We start from the raw sequence: 17792 nt of genomic DNA on the forward strand, positions 1-17792 counted from the left end.
GGATAGCTATGTGTTACGTGTGTCTAAAACAACCTGCCCACCAGAACTCACAAGCAGCTCCCCATAAAAGGTAAGAGGACAGCAAAACATATATATATTTTGGAGTTTTTTTTAAACCCTCTGAATTTGCATTATACATATATGCACTGTATATATGTATATTATCCTAATCATATTTCATTACTGTTTCTGTACTCATGTATTCTGTTATACAGTTCCCAGAAAAAGCAAGCACGAGTAGGGTGTGATAAGGTCACTATAAAAATGACCACTAGGTGTGCACAGGGGTTGTGCACCAGTAATTATGTTCCATTGCAGATCTGTTAAATAACTCACTGTTTCAGACGGGAAGAAATTACTGGTGCACACCCTAGTGGTCCTTTTTATACTGGCATCGTTAAAAATGAACCTTGCTCAGTGTTGTTTAAAGACAGTCCAAAAATATACTGGTTACTAAATTAAACATGCAAAAAATCTGCATGTGCTGAACCAGACATAAATGACCATTACACATATCAAGGGACAATAAAATTGTACTTTATATAATCTAAATATACTTTATTGGAACAATCTAAAAAAAAAAATCAATATCAATCCATCATTTTTTTGCATGAAATTGCATAAAAATTACTTTATATATGGTGATGAAAAAATATAATTTGTACGTAAAAAATCAAAAACAAAAGAAAATCTAGTAGACAAACTTTCGATTAAAAAAATGCATCTGTGCTTTTTGAGCTGCATTGTTTCCCAGTTGTTCAGCATGAAACATTAAAACTGACCTGCAGAAGAACCCACACCCCTCACCTTCCACAGCAGCAGAAAAAGGATCAAACTTACATTCATTTTCTATTACTTACAAACGCTCAATCAGAATTCTGTGTTAAAACTTTCAGGAAACTAAGTCAGATCCTGAAGAAGACACTGGCTGAAACGTTTGTGAAGAAGACACTGGCTGAATCATTTGTCCGCTTGAGTCTCTTTTAGATTAAATGTCACCATAAATGGGGAGGTAAGGCAGGCCCATCTTTTTTTACCCAAATTAAACAAAGATCACCGACTAACGATCTTCTATAAATACCAAAGCGAAGTCACTTACTTTACTGAACTCTAAACGAATACCGAAAGAAACGTAATAAAAAGACTTCAAGTCTTGTGTTTGAAGGTATATACTTTATTAGGACTTTATAGATATATATAGAATGATTTTATGAAATAATAATTAAATAAGATATTCATAAAGAATAATTTAATCAGTGTAACTGTGGGGTTTGTAATTGAATGAGGGGTTTGGGGACTCCCATAGCCCCATATTAAAAATAAAAACCACCCCTGATTTTATGAAGACATTTCTGAGCAGTAAATTCACAATAGAACCACAGATCAGGCATAATCCCAAAGGCATATTTGTTTTACAGAGTGGGTTCTTGACATTTTAGCTGGGAAAAACTGTACACCATTACATTATAAAAAAAAATATTGAATTCAATAAAACAGATGTTTAAATCAGCATGAAGTTTTAACATCTACTCTCCTTTAATGGAAATCATGTGGAGTCCTGATTTTGATTTGATGTACACAATGAAGTCAATAAAAAAACATTTACACAAAGTTCCATATTCTGTTTAGCATCTCAAGCTCTTATCAGACCCCGCCCCCAGCCCAGCACCCGCCCGTCCCCTGCCCATGTGCTGAATATGATATTAAATTGGACCGGGTGACACAGCTAGCGTAGCAGTAAAGCTTTAGATTTGAATTTCAACTGATTATTAAACCATTTTGAAAGCAATACATTCTAAAGAAAACGTGTTTCAACAGAGGAAAACAGTAACAAACAATCAAAGAGGAAAGATATTCTGCAAAATATGAATGAAAGAAAGTAAGAAAATATGAATAAAAGAATGTAAGAAAGAAAATATGAATGAAGAAAGAAAGAAAAAAGAAAGTCAATTTAGACCCTATAATATGGGTAACACTTCAGTTGAGGTATCCATTATAAGTGATAATATACATGCTGCTATTATGATTAGATTATGATTAGAGATAATAACACTGTATTACATTACACTTTTTGCTATAACATTTTATAGGTATGTTATAACATATATTATTGCAAGTTGCATGTATAAAATCAGAGTAACAGGCCCTGAAACTAAAGAGTAACCAAAATATGCCTCATTATGCTTGATGCAGACAATCCTTTACAAAACCTCTCTGTTTGTTGAAACAGAAACTCTATTAAGGTTGGGGCGAAGTCTCCATAACTGAAGAGCAACGAAACACAATGAATCCCAACTCTTCAAATGAATTCAGCAGCAACTTGAAGAGCTGTACAGAACTAAAATAAAATCTTAAAGAACCGGACAGGCAATCCTAGCAGTAGTAGTGGAACAAGCCAAAACTATGAAGTTCTAGACAAGACTAGGATTCATTACACATCTTTTCTGCAATGTAATAAGCAAAATCATGGCTTTCTTACCTAGAAGTGTTTCTTGTGATGCTGGTAGAAGGACAATCCTCTCAATGTACAGACTGGGTGCAGCATACTGGAGTCCTAAACGAGGATGGGAATTAACTGTTCCTTACCTAAAGCTCTGAGTCACGCTCACCCCTTTAATCTTGCCCCTCCATCACCCTGGCTGGTGCTTCAGGCAAGATTAACCATTCTTTAAATGAAAACAAGGTTATCTGTGCTGGACATCTTGAAGCAAGGGGGCTATCCCACAAGAACTGCCCTCCTCCACCCACCACCTTGGACTTGAGCCAGACCTTTCTGAGCTGAAACTTTGAAGAATTTTAAAACTGTTGCTGCTTCACAGTATTTGTTTCAGCATTTTGGATCAAATATTTCAGAGGAATCTTATCTTGATAGACATGCTTGTCTTTGACGTCACCCTGCTTACTATCTGGGGATTCCCTCCTTATGAAAGGGGTCTCACACGGGGGGGTTTTCTGACATTTTGGAACTTATTTTTCTATTTGCGCTGGTCTGTCTTAAAAACAAATAGATCCTGTTGGTGTGTTCGTCATGATTATTACAAGCCGAGACCCCTCCTGCATCTGTTATCGTGTGTCTGAGCGAGGAGTCTCCAAAATGCGAGTTCGGTGGCCCTTAGGGGAGTTTACATCCCAACCCCATGCAGCACAGTGTGAGTTTCTGCTTGAGAGGGGCCCAGGACGGAATGCCAGTGTTGGGGTGAGAACCCCTCACATGTAAACAGGGGTTATTTTGGTGATTTATTTGATGCAAATACATTATTTATTTGATACCGGTACTTATTTTCATTCACACCCATATTCTACAGTATAAATGTGCACAGTTAGTCCATCAACAACATCAATCACAGTATTATCTTTATGTTTTATATTTAAATGTATTACATTATAAATGTTCAATAAGGGTTAGTGTTTGTTGTTGAATGTGTGTGGTATCTGAACCCAGGAATTTTGAGCCTACATGACCATTAATTTTCATGTGAGAATGAGGCTGGGATTGAAGAAACCATGGGCCTTGATTGGTGGGCCAATGAAGGTGGGTCTCCACCCCCCTGAGTTAATACTGGAAAGCGCTTTGGTGCTCATGGTTGAGTCTTTGCTTTGAAATGCACTACCCAGCAGAGGGAACCTACAGGAACTGCTGAATTTATCCTGAAATCATGTGAATCACTACAATTTAGCACAGGTGGAGGCCACTTAACTTGGTGTGTGGTTTTGAAGGCAATTGGTTACACCTGAGCTAATTTAGGATTGCTATTACAAGGGGGGAGGACACTTATCCAACCAAGCTATTTCAGTTTTTATTTTTTATTCATTTTCTGCAAATTTCTAGAATATTTTTTCACTTGGAAGTTGTGGGGTAGGATGTGTAGATAAATGAAAAAAAAAACTATTTTAATGCATTTTAATTCCAGACTATAAGGCAACAAAAGGTGAACATTTTGAAAGGGGGTGTAGACTTTCTATAGGCACTGTATAGTTTTAACTCATAAACACAGTAGTGTTCTTTTAAAACTAGATATCACTCAATTTCACCTAATTTTCCTTCATATTACAATTAAAGAATGGGGGCATAAAAAAAAGTGGTGGAAAAACATTTCCATTTTCAGTAAATTGTATTGTTTTGGTAATAGGAAATAACAAGGTAATAACAAGGAACTAATTTTTCCAGTGTTTTTCGATAGCTGTGGTTCAAGTTCGTCCCATTGCATACCTCAGGACTAAAGCTGCCTATTATTTCTTTCCTGAGAGGAGCAGCTCATTTATCCAGAGGATCAAAAGACACAGCAGGTAAAAACTTTTTTTATTACAGAATTAAAAAGCTGACATCAGCATGTATCACAATATTTTTGACTTGCCTTTCTGGGCACTTTGTGAAAGTTGTATAGACATCTCTCTCAATTTGTCTTTAATTATGAAGCTACTGTCCTTAGAGCAGTTTAGGTAGCAAAAGAGAAAAAAACAAAAATGTGAGCGTTCAATTATTTAATGCAAACACTGCAGAAAATGCCAAAATTCACTAAGGATAGCGAGAATTCTCTCTCTCACTCATTGTCAGATACTCTGCCATTCCGTTCCACTCTTGAATATCTTGTAGCTCAGTGGTGTGAGTTCAGACTGGGAGCCTGCAGATTCCAATGCCAGCTCAGTGTTCAGTGTCTTCACCTGCTTAATCCTCAACCCAATCCCTGCTGGGATATTGGAGAGAGGTCACTGGAACTGTGACGAGCTGCATCTTGCCTTGTAAAAGTTTACCATGGTAAATTTGCAGTCATTTTGAAGTCTTCCCTCATGCTTTTTCCATGTTTTAAGTTTACTGTTTCAATTTAAAATGACAAATTCAACTGTAAGTAGACAGAATCCTCAGTGTGATAACATTAGTAAATAACATGAGCGATTTGCCATTTTTCCCCAACATTACTGTGATCTCAGGCTTATACTGATTTGTCAGCCGGGGTTTTTAAACTATGCGCCACGTATGTTCACTTATTATTGGTGATATATCTCTTATATTGTATGAAGTTAGCATCAGTTCTGGATATTACCATACTGATATTAAAATGAAAAGGATACAAAAAACACAAATACAATTTTTAAAGTGAATAAAATTCAATCAAATGCCTGTGGTGTGTATTGCTGTTTTGGGAAATGTATTGGGTGTATTTTTCTTTTGAGGTGTGAGAATGTCTTTCTTAAGGCTGGGAGCTGATTTTTGTTGCTGTGCAGCGACTGTACTTACAAGAGAGCAAAGTTTTCTCGCATTTTGTTAGTTGTGGAACTTTCATTTGTTTGACGTTGTAACAATACAACAAGTTTTTTTTGTCAATTTCCCAAAAGTGATGTTTGAGTTTTTATTTTTTTTTGCTGTTTCCTGGTACCTAATCACTTCCTGTGCTGTATGTCAATTCCACTACAGTTTATGTTTTAACTCACAGCAGCTCAAGACATTAGCTGCATTAGAAATTATCTTGTTATAGTTTTACCTAATAATGTATAATTGAGTAGATGAAGTATTGTACGTCATTTTCAAACAAAGGTTGAACAGGAGCTCAGTTTCAAACGAGGGCCCCTATCTGAAGCCTGGGCCCAGAGTAGACCGCAGGCTCCAGCGCTGGGCTTGTTATCTGGCTATGCCTCAGTGCCTGTTTAGCTTTTATCAGCAGCATAGCTTTTATTGAATGTTCCAAGTTGGGGTTCCACCCAGAGAAATAGTCCATTACCAATTTTAAATCCATATTGCTGCCTGATAATTGGCTAGTCTTGAACATGCACCGTATGTTTATGTAAAATCATTTGAAAATGACACCATATGTGTGAATGCTCAGGATGTTTCAGCCAATCAGACCGCACCTTTCGCTCCTGTATTCCACAACACACGGAGAAACCTTATTCATTAAAGTTTTTTATTCATGTTAAGAGGATGCTTTTGATGGTGTTGTACATAGCCAATATTATGTATGTCTTATTGTGAGAAGTTAAATTCAGGCGGTCTCACAAGCGTTTTTTTTTATTTAATTCAAACAAGCTGACACATGTGAATAACAATAATAAAATGGAATACGGTCCAGTGTCATGTATATGAACCAAAAGGGTTGCAAAAACAATATAGTAACATTTTAAGTTTTAAAGACACACCTTAATTTTTTTTTCCTTACTTGGTCATTTGTAGCTAATCACTTAATTTTGGAAAGGGAGGGGGTATTTGACAGAGAGAGATTGCTGCTGGCACATGCTGCTGACCCATGTTATGTGTATGACCTGTAAGAGGTACTTTCTTTACCTTCACTTTCTACTTTAAACCTGAAGATACCACTGTTGTCTTAAAGCTAATCTACCCCATTCATAAAACATTTACCACTGTTGCACCCTTTTTATAAAACAAAAACCAACTGCTAATGTTATAGAACGAGAAACAACTAAGGTCCTTGTAGGCGAATTTATAGAGTTTCCCTCGCTTTCACCCACCAGTCAGGAAGCTAGCTGACCACTGGAACACTCTGATAGAGCCTTTTGTAGTTCAAACATACGACAGTAACCTGGCTTCTGACCAACTCATGTGGCAACTCATGATAAAATAATTGCACAGTGTAATAAAGCATTATATCAACGTAGTGAATGAGTATGGTAAACCACAGGCAAGCACAGCAAAACACTGATCAATGAACTAAACCTGTGGTTAACCATATATAAAAACAATATAGTACCATACAAAAAATCCCATATTATAGAATGCTCAGGTTGATTCAGCCAATCAGTGGGCACATTTCGCCTTCTGTATTCCACAACCCACAGAGGGTGCGTTGATTAAGAGAGCCACTCAGAGCAGCTCAGTGTAAGAACCCACTTAACGGTTATACCGTATCGCCAGGTTTGAAATTGCTGGCTGTGAACACCCAAGACAGTGAGCCACAGTACGCTGCCCTAGTCCAGCCTCCAACATGCCGATTGCACAAAGGCGCTGCTCTCTTGACAGGCATGGCATATTGGGATTTTTTTGTCATTTTCTTTGTTGCTTTTATTCAAGCTTGCAATTCAACAGCTGAAATCACTCCATATCCAGTGTCCAATCAACTGTCTCACTAATTAGGTGATGAAGTGCATATGCTTCAGTCATAGTCACTCAAGCGTGTCATGGTCAAGGATGAATGATCGAGTGATTAAAAAGAAACCAAAAACATTTTGTAAATGTCCATCATTTATACACCTTATTTTTTATGGAAATAAATGTGTTATCACTGTAAAAATGGGGAGCCAACTCCAGGAGCGTGATATATCCGAATCCACAGTATAGCGAGGGACAATATAACGAGGGGTGGGTGTATAGGGAAGCATACTTTGAAATATGTTTCCTTGTATTTCATACTATATGTTGGGATATATTTTAAAATATATGTTAATGTACAGTATGTCTAAAATATATTTAAATTATATATTTTTTACCATGTATTTCAATATATTTTTGCGGCCATTTTTTAATATTTCAATGTATGTTTTAAAATATATATATATAATATATATATATATATATATATTTTTTTTCGTATGGACAGTTCCGCTCCCACTGAGCAGCTCAGGGCTGCATTGCAGGTTTCATCAGTGATCTGAGTGACTGGAAAAATTCTCACTCTGCCACTCAATTACTTAACGCACCCAATGAAACCCTATTCATGACATCAACCTAGCATTTAAACTGACACTTCTACTCAATGCCCAGTATTAGTTATAGGTCCTAATAAAGTGTTCAGGCAGTTTATGTGTGACACACAAACATATTTTTGGAGTAAAGACTGTTATAAAAGCTATATTATGGATTTTAACTTTTACAAAATGCAACCGTATTTTTTTTATCTCTTAATTTAAAAAACAAAACAAAACAAAACAAAAAACCTGTGAACGCATTGTAGCATTTGATTCAGCAGGTCCGTGACCGTTAAATCGGTATTCCAGGATTGGTCAGTTTACATTCCAACACTTACCTGCTTTCAGTTTCAACTAATAACAATCTATGAATGAAGCTCTGCTATTGGTTTCACTTGAAACATGAACAGTAATTTCAACCAATGGCTGTGTTGTTGGAATTAAACAGTGCTGGCTATAAAGTGTCTTTAAAGGGGAGGAGGGCACAGTGGAGGCAAGCGTTGCTGGAGGCACAGTGAAATAAGATTAGCTCTATCTCATGTGAAAACAGCCAGCTATACATGTTATCATATAGTGACAGGGGGGTTATTAAGACAACTCCCTTAGAAGAAACCGCTGCAGTATTCATCCGTAAAGACCTTCTAGCTGTGGATTCTAACAAAGCCTGTTTAACCCAGTATGTTTATTAAGACTCCTGCACTTAAAACAGCACTTGAAACGGTTCTTAAAGTCTTGTGACTAGAGCACCGTCTATCATCTAAATTAAAAAGAGCTTTGAATCCTGAAAAGCTCAACCCCCGGTAGGTATATTATTTTCTGTGTTTTTGGGACAGACAAAGTCCCATATACATCCTTGTAGGGTGGGTACATCATCGGCGACGTGGTAAAATAAAAAAAAATGCAGGCCGTTTTTTAATGTCACTTACCTGAAATTAATATTTTAAAAAGTTAGGTGTGGTGGGAAGACAAATGCCAATAACTAGAGTTTTACAAATTGAATTAGCACAAAAGTGGCATCAGTGCATTGAACAAGACCTGTGTTTTTTATTGAATATGCCACAGAGTGGGGTAATATGATCATGTGACATTATCAGAGGTCAAAGGTCACATAGTCTTGAGCTGTTTTTGGACCTTTTGAGTTCAAATGGCTGAAAAATGTGTTCCACCTGAGATAGAAGTGTTTAAGAAGGTTAATCATATTCTGAAGATTATGTGTCACTTTTATTTTTACCGAAAAGATTTGGTCTACACCTTACCTTTGGCAGGGTGTCAAAAATGTCCCTTTTTGACGTGTTTTTTTGGACATTCCATGAAAATGTCAACCCACAGTGCAGAATTGTGATTGCCTCAAACCCATGCAAGTTATACATCTATACATTCTTCATGAACACTTTCTTCACCCATTTGAACCCAAACAGTACAGTTTCGCAGCAATAATCCCAAACCTGCGCTCCCCTGACTGTACACCTCACCCTGTACATCAAGCAGCAATGCTTCAGTGCTTTTAATGATTCAATTCAACAAAAGACTGTGTATATGATACATCTGGAAGAGGACTGTAGCTCCCCCTATCTGAATGAACCAGCACAGTTTTATCTGAACTTTGGCTTCACAACGTTTCCCCCGAGCAGCACCTGTACTGAACCGTTCCTGTGATCTCGGGTTCTGTTTAAACCAAACGCCCTTTTTTCTACACTAGATTTTAATGAGTCTTATTTTTCTGAGTAGTTTCTTGCCTTTGACTTTGCACTTTGTATGTTTAACCAGCCGTAGAAGATTGGACATCATATTGGGGTGCAGCATATCAAACACCTAATGTTATGTATCACAGCGTACTACAGGAAAGCTTAGCAGACCATTACACAGCATCTCTAATTGTAATGTAGTAACTGTCAGACAGCCCTTCCGCACTGTAGACTTATAAAAGTCCCCTAAGTGTGTTTGCTCAGTGCAGTCATTTATTATTTGGTTTGTATTTCAGCTGAATTGCCCTGTTGTCAATGCAAATAGTTGATACACAATGCTGTAACTTAGAAATTACTTCTGCGAGTTGGTTACTTCCTGCGCTGTAGGTCAATTTTACTCCAGCGGTCTTCAGACTATGTGACCCGCAGCAGTTTAATTCATTTGATTTTTGGTTTTCTTTTGTTTAGAATTCTGTTTATCTCGAATTAAAATGATAATTTAATTAGATATTAAATTGGTTTTAATGCATTAGGTACCACTCATTTAATTTAATAAAATCATCAAATAAATTGGACACAAAATGCCATAACGTAATCCAGGCTTTACAATGCTTAGAGCTTGAAGTTTTGGGGTTTAACTTCTAACAATAATTAAAAAAAACAAAAAAAAAACACCTCTCGTTATATCGCCCCTCCCTATACTGCAAATTCACGTTGAATTACTGATTGTTTTATTTCGTACTGCACACCACAAACAAAAATATACAAAACACCTGTGGCAGCTGCAATGCATGAGCAAAAATCACAGGGCAGTGACGTCAGCTCCCTAGCAACCAGCCTCCTATTGGCAATGGATTCTTTCAATGCATCGGGTTATGCATTTGAGAAAGGAGAGGTGGATTCGTGAAATTGATGAGAAGCAATTACACTTTGCTGTACGAATTAAAACGGTACGCAGCTTTTTAAACGGAATATGAGAAAAAACGTGAGAGGACATATTGAACCCTGACGCCCTCGATAAAACGAGGGAGTGGTTGTACATTATTTGTTAGCCTATTTGTTTTTCTATGGGTCTCTCGCTATATCGATGCCCTCGATATATAGCGGATTTGTATTGGACATGCGCGATATATCGAGTGGGTCGTGTATTTACAAAATTCGTTGTTTTTATTTTATTTTATAAACTGGTAAACCTGGGTTCGGCAATATATTTTTTAAAAATAATTTCAATCATCCACTACACTTTCTACAGAAAGAAAACGTTTTTCAGAAGGCCAATCGGCAGTTTTTGTGGACCTAATAATACTTTGGGGGTGGGCTGAAAAAAACAGCTCTTGGCTGAAATAAAACCCCAACTCTATAGTGTACGATTATTATTATTATTATTATTATTATTATTATTATTATTATTATTATTATTATTATTATTATTATTGTTGTTGTTTAGGACCAATAAATTCAGGACCAGAACATTTTAAAGTTAGCTTAACATTTTATATTTGTAATAAGTGTGCATCCAAATATATATGGTTAAATGGGTTGTTTTCACGGTTTGAGTTATTTTAGTCACTATGATTATTTTATGTTTTACTTTTGCTTTTCACTGAATTGAATGCATGTCACTTACATTTGAGTTTGTATATTTTCTTTATGATCCTTTTTTTTTTTTTTATTTGTTTTCACGTGCACATGCCGAATTGCATTCCTGTCTTTTTTGCGTGTTAAAGCTCAATCCTTCGAAGTTAATTAATCCCCTTGTTCCTCATTGGCTTCTCTTTTTGGGGCCATCCAATTATTTAGGGCGGGGTCACTTTGGACAAGACACCAACAATTAGCTCATATTCTCTATGGGGGGTGTACTGGACCTAAACTGGACGGTTTAAGCCCCTTTTCGATAGTATGTGGCCTATATATAAATGTTTGAATTGACCTAAATTATGTCCAGATAATGTGAATTGTATTGATGTCAAATTGCTTATTGACTTTTTTAAACTGCTTATTTTGTGTACTGTGCTGAACTGTTAAATATTATTATTATTTATTTCTTAGCAGACGCCCTTATCCAGGGCGACTTACAATCGTAAGCAAATACATTTCAAGTGTTACAATACAAGTAATACAATAAGAGCAAGAAATACAATAACTTTTGTTCAAGCAAAGTACAAGTGTGACAAACCACAGTTCAATAATAGAGCAGATAATAGTGATAGTTACATCAGGATATGATTAAATAGTGATAGTTACATCAGGATATGATTAAATACAAAGTACTACAGGTTAAACACTTGGCAGATTACAGTATTCTGAAGTACAGGATTAAATGCAGTAAAATAGGGGGCAGATAAGAGCAAAATAAAGCAAATTTACATGAAGGGTGATAGTGTCCCAGGATACAAACAGAGGAGTTCTACAGGTGCTGTTTGAAGAGGTGAGTCTTAAGGAGGCACCAGAATGTGGTCAGGGACTGGGCAGTCCTGACATCTGTAGGAAGGTCATTCCACCACTGCAGAGCGAGGGTGGAGAAGGAGCGGGCTCTGGAGGCAGGGGAGCGTAGCGGAGGTAGAGCTAGTCTTCTAGTGCAGGCAGAGCGGAGAGGTCGAGTGGGGGTGTAGGGAGAGATGAGGGTCTGGAGGTAGCTGGGTGCAGTCTGGTCAAGGCATCTGTAGGCTAGTACAAGAGTCTTGAACTGGATGCGAGCAGTGATCGGGAGCCAGTGGAGCGAGCGGAGTAGTGGAGTAGCGTGGGCGAAGCGAGGCAGAGAGAACACCAGGCGGGCAGCAGAGTTCTGGATGAGCTGGAGCGGACGGGTGGCGGACGCAGGGAGGCCAGCCAGGAGGGAGTTGCAGTAGTCTAGGCGGGAGAGTACCAGGGCCTGGACCAGGAGCTGGGTAGCATAGTTGGTGAGGAAGGGTTGGATTCTTCGGATGTTGCTCAGGAAGAATCGGCAAGTGCGTGCCAGAGTGGAGATGTGCTGGGAATAAGAGAGGCAGGGGTCCAGGGTGACTCCAAGGTTCTTAGCGGAGGAAGAGGGAGAGAGTGTGGTAGATTCCAGAGGAACAGAGATAGAGAGATCAGAGGAGGGGGAGGAGGAGGGAAAGAAAAGGAGGTCAGATTTAGAGAGGCTGAGTTTGAGGTGATGCGAGTGCATCCAGGAGGAAATAGCAGACAGACAGGTAGAGATACGGGAGGAGATGGTGGAGTCAGAGGTGGGGAAGGAGAGGAAAATCTGAGCATCATCAGCATAGAAATGGTATGAGAAACCATAGGATGCGATGAGGGGGCCCAGGGAGCGGGTGTAGAGAGAGAACAGGAGAGGACCCAAGACTGACCCTTGGGGGACTCCAGTTAAGAGAGGGTGAGGTGTGGAGGTTGCTCCACGCCAGGTTACCTGGTAAGTGCGGTTGGAGAGGTAGGAGGAGAACCAGGCCAGAGCAGTGCCAGAGATCCCCAGGTCAGCAAGAGATGATAGTAGAATAGAGTGATCAACAGTGTCAAAGGCAGCAGAGAGGTCGAGGAGAATTAGGACAGAGGAGAGAGAGGCAGCTCGGGCACACTTAAGTGAGTTGGTGACAGACAGGAGGGCGGTTTCAGTGGAGTGAGCAGAGCGGAAGCCAGATTGGAGAGGGTCAAGCAGAGAGTGGTTGGACAGGAAAGCAGAGAGCTGGCAGTGTACAGTCCGCTCGAGGGTTTTGGAGAGGAAGGGTAGGAGGGAGACAGGATGGTAGCTCTGGAGGGAGGTGGGGTCGAGGGTAGGTTTTTTGAGGAGGGGAGTGATGGAGGCTTTTTTGAAGGCAGAGGGAAAGATACCAGAAAGTAGAGAGGTGGGAGGAGGAGGGAGGAGATGAAGGGGAGTAGAGCAGGAGCAGCAGCTTGAAAGAGGTGAGTGGGGAGGGGGTCCAAGGCACACGTAGTGGGTTTGTGACCCTGGAGCAGGGAGGAGAGGTCAGAGTTTGAGAGGGGCAAGAAGGTGGAGAAGGAGGGCGAGTTAGTAGGGGATGTAGTGGGTGTAGGGGTTGGAGCAGGAGGGGGTGCGGGGGAGGGAGAGGTGTTAAAGAGTTTGCGGATATCTGAGATTTTAGAAGAGAAGAAGGAGGCAAAGTCATCAGGGGAGATAGAGGAGGGAGGAGGAGGGGGGAGGGTTTAGGAGGGAGGAGAAGGTAGAGAATAGTTTACGTGGGTTGTTAGTGGAGGCTTGGATTACAGATTGGAAATAAGCACATTTAGCAGAGGAAAGAGTAGAGGAGAAGGAGGAGAGAAGAGTGCGGTAAAGGTCTAGGGCAGCAGGTAGTTTGGTTCTCTTCCATTTCTTTTCAGCAGATCGCAGTGTGATTCTTGCCGAGCGGAGCGCAGAAGAGAGCCAGGGATGGGGAGGGGAGGGGACAGAGGGAGTCGAGGGAGGAGGTGAGTGAGGAGAAGAGGGTGGAGGTAGCAGAGTCTACGGAGAGTTGTGAAAAGGAGTCGATAGGAGGGAGGTGAGAGAGAGCAGTGGAGGCAAGGACAGGGGGAGAGAGAGCGGAGGTTACGGCGAGAGGTGATAGTGGGGGTAGGAGGAGCAGGGAGTGGGGGAGAGACAGAGAAAAAGAGATGAAATAGTGATCAGAGAGGTCCAGGGGGGTTACAGAGAGGGTGGAGGGGCAGCAGGCCCTGGAGACGGTGAGGTCCAGTTGACGGCCAGCTTTGTGAGAGACAGAAGTCAAAAATCAGTTGTTTTATCCTGTCTCCTTTTGATGCATGGGGTTGGATACAAACACGGGCCTTTTTAAAAAAAAAAAAAAACCATAGAAGCTGGGGAATGCTATTTTAAGATGGAGCTATTGGGAACTTTTCAAGGTGAGGTGTTCCTCCTCAAACAGGTTTTTGGCGTAGTCTGCTACCATAGAGCGCCCCCTACTTAGGAGGCTTTACAGTAGACTAGTGTTGCATATTAATAATTTGTGTGAAATATTTAATTACAGACAGAACACCAGTGTTAACCATTAATAAAGACGTGCTGTTAAAAGGCTAAAGTAAATTGTTTAAACTACTTCATTAAGCTTGCTTTGCAGTAGTATATTGGTGTTTGTATAAAGTTATTGAAGGGTCATATATTCAATAAGCTTTATTGACAAACAAAGAAATGAGTTAAAGTTGGTGCAAAGAATGTGTGCAACGTCTGAACTGCAGTAATAAAACTAAGATCGAGCTGAATTATTGATAGCTTTATTTCTTCACCACACGCGGTAATGGGGCGTAAAACTAAATGTTTCTTGGATTCAAAATTGCCTGAATCCTAAATGTGGACATCCTTATATTAACACAATAAGTTAACGTTTGTATGTATTGGTAAAACGTACATGCAGTTTAGTATAGAAACTGAAAAGTAATGCGTTTGTTTTATTTTTTAATAACCAAAAATAAACAATTGACAAATAACAAACCGAAAAAACACCCCCACCCCCAACTCGACATAAAAATAATTTAAAAAAATCAAACCCTATGCTTTACCATGATTTTATTAGGATTTGTTATACTTCGCTATGATTTACAGGAGAAACTTATTGGAGGTATTTGAGCTTTTTCCTTGAATGGATGAATATTTTAGAAATCCTTATTTAAGAAGAATACGCGTTGAACCGGTATTGTTTTAGTTCAACGAGAGAGAACTTCATAAAGTAAGTTCCCAGATATATCTTACTACAGTACCTACCCAACCTTACTTAAACCTACATAGGCTTTAATTCCGCATATATTATATTTGACCAAAAACTACAAAATGCACTCTAGTCTTTAATGAACTTCAAAATTCCTCGAGACCTTGAATTATGCTATATTACTTAAATTACTGTTTCCCGTTTTATATATACAACGTTTTCAAATGGCAGTTAATTTGTTTATATCGATATACATTTATATTCTTGAGCATGCCAATGTGTAATACAATGGTTTGAGCGTCGTAGGTTTTCTAAATTGTATTTTTTTTCCTTATAGATGCCAATATTAAGTTTTTTTTGTATTTGATTGGTCTTTGCGTTACAAATGATTATAATAAACACGTATGCGTTGATCTGATATCAGCTTGTTGGCTATCAGCTATACAAGTGAATATCCTGTACACTGAAAATAGGCGATGTAGCTACGAGTATTTACACAGTAGTAAACATATGTATAAGGTACTGGCACTTTAACTTAATTGCTTCACATTCTGGTTTTAACATGGCTAGTTTCACAGACACTGATTAACTTTAATCTTGGACTACTTTAACAATGAGTAGTCTGAGATTAGTGCTGAACGGGATTTGTGAAGCCAACCGATAGTGGTCCACAGTACTGTTTAATTTTACACATTGGTGTCTGTTCACGATATACTTCAATAGTTAACGAATGTATCATGTCATGCATTTCAATGACACGTTGGCAAATAGAAAGTTTGAAACGATGTTCTGTAGAAAGTAATCTCTCGGTAAATAGCTCTGGTATTGTAGGAATGGAGGGGGAGGGAGGCCACACGTGAGCTCTGATTTCAGCAGCACGTCATGGGCGGCTGGTGGGGCTTTCGACATCCGGCGAGATCTTTCTTAGACAGACAACCGCACATCCCAGCACCAAGGACAGCGGCGGTCCTGCTTTTAAAAACTAGATCTACGCCTTATTGTTTGGGATGTGCCTGGAATGCAGCCGGGGGTAGCTTGAATCAAGCGAGGCTGTTTTTCCCCTGTTCGCCCCTTGGTGGATATACAGAAGGTTGTTTACCACTGACATCTCTCCCTACCCTCGGAGCCTGAGCGATCTGTGTGTGGTGTAACTGGGAGGGGTTTTATTGGGACCGTGGCTCTCTCAAGGTTGAATGGAACCTAGTTGTATCCAGTCAGCGATGGCTATGGGGTTATCCTCTAAAAAAACATCTTCTAGAAATACTGCAGTTGAACGAAAAAACCTCATCGCGGTTTGCAGGTATGCCTTCTATAATAATCTTCTCAACAAATCACTGTTTACATTCAAGGCTCAATCCAGCAGCTCCAGACTATTCTTACGTTTTATTGCTTTTAATACACTGTAGTGTTTTTGCGTACATTCTTCGAAATGTTATAGCAAATTTTGAGCAACGTCATGTTTTATTTACATTTATTTACGTTACTGTAAACTTAATGCGATTGTGGTAAATTTTGAGGCATGTTTAGGTTGTCAACAAAAATAAGGGTTTGTGTAAAAAGAACCAGGGTCCGTGGCAGGCTGACGACAAGAGATCTTGTACAAAGTAAACTGGATGGGAGATTTAAAGGCAATATCTGAAAATGGCAGTTGTGGTACACGTGCCTATTAATCAAACCCTTCTACTTTCCGTGTAATGGAGGAGGTAGCATTTAAATACATCCAGCTTCGCAAACTGTGAGAGGGCCTTCGGAGGTTGACTGGATGTGAGGTAATGCATGAACGGGAATTTCATGGTGTCGTTGCCATGACGAAACATTCCTGGCGCAAGGACGATGTCAGTCCGACTAGGAGGGCTTGGTTTCTAGGCCCTAATTTTTTATAACATGATAACATTTGCAAGTTTATGTTCTGACAAAATAGTAACAATTACAAACATGTATTATTTCTAAACAAAGACTTATTTTGTCGTTTTAAAGGCTCTTTTTCTTAACCTTTTCCAAAAATCTGTTTATATTCATTCATACAAAGCATATGATTGAAGGTTAAAGGCTACAGTATTAAAGTAATGCCTTTGTTTCTTCTACTGTATGACTGACCAGCAGTCAGTGACTTCATTCAAGATCATCTTATATAAATAAAATACAAAGGCAACCGATAGATCTTAAGCAGTTTGGTTTTTAATTGAAATAGTATTTCCTTTTAATACAGATTTCTCTTGCTTCAGAATAACTGTCACAGCATACCTCTTACCATGTTAAGAGTTTAAAAGGTTTTCTGAGGTAACAGTTGCATATGTTCTGTACACTGCTTGTGGACCCCACCTGCTATGGTTCATCATCTGCAAACAGTCTAATTCTTGCCAGTCAGACAAAAAGGTACAGGATCTGGGATCTGGTGCGATCTGGCACAAATGAGCCCCTGCCCCTTACTGTTTTATGATGATTTCAGTCTGATTCTAAGTTTAATATTGAATTATTATTATTATTATTATTATTATTATTATTATTATTATTATTATTATTATTTAAATCTGCCCCTACCTGGCTTTGAGCTGCTTTGAGCTTGTCTGAAGGCACCTTTCAATTCTGCCAGACAGGTAAAAGCAGGTTGCAAACCCTGTAAAATAGTAAGGGGAATGTAAAAAAGTAAATTGAAATGGCACTTGAAGCTTCTTACTCTTTAACAGGAGCCTGGTAGCTCAAGCTCCTGGCAGCATTTCAAATTCTACATATAAACACAAGAGGAGTTCAGGAGTCCAGACTGGGTGCCAGTGTTCCCTTGAGAAAGATGGTTTATAGTAAACCCTAAGACCTATAACAATAAACTTGTCCACAGTACCTT

At 39.1% G+C, this 17792-nt stretch overlaps 2 protein-coding genes across 5 annotated transcripts in view; one reads left to right on the forward strand and one right to left on the reverse strand.

The window, feature by feature from the left end:
• LOC117434883 (band 3 anion transport protein-like) overlaps positions 1 to 2595 on the reverse strand; it is a 33351-nt gene extending 30756 nt beyond the window's left edge. For both annotated transcript variants that reach the window (XM_034057563.3, XM_034057562.3), the window contains exon 1: positions 2480 to 2595. The gene's annotated coding sequence lies outside the window, so the exon portion shown is untranslated. The remainder of the gene's footprint in view (positions 1 to 2479) is intronic.
• Positions 2596 to 4185: 1590 nt separating this feature from the next.
• Positions 4186 to 17792, forward strand: part of LOC117434682 (RUN domain-containing protein 3A-like) — a 48326-nt gene continuing 34719 nt past the window's right edge. For 2 of the 3 annotated variants that reach the window (XM_034057284.3, XM_034057285.3), the window contains exon 1: positions 15847 to 16250. In XM_034057284.3, coding sequence (XP_033913175.1) covers positions 16144 to 16250 — 107 coding nt within the window. In that variant the 5' untranslated portion in view covers positions 15847 to 16143. Of the gene's footprint in view, positions 4288 to 15846; positions 16251 to 17792 lie in introns of those variants that run through there. The other variant, XM_059003100.1, reaches the window with a different exon arrangement.

This window comes from Acipenser ruthenus, chromosome 28, assembly GCF_902713425.1.
Source record: "Acipenser ruthenus chromosome 28, fAciRut3.2 maternal haplotype, whole genome shotgun sequence".
Classification (NCBI taxonomy): Eukaryota; Metazoa; Chordata; class Actinopteri; order Acipenseriformes; family Acipenseridae; genus Acipenser; species Acipenser ruthenus.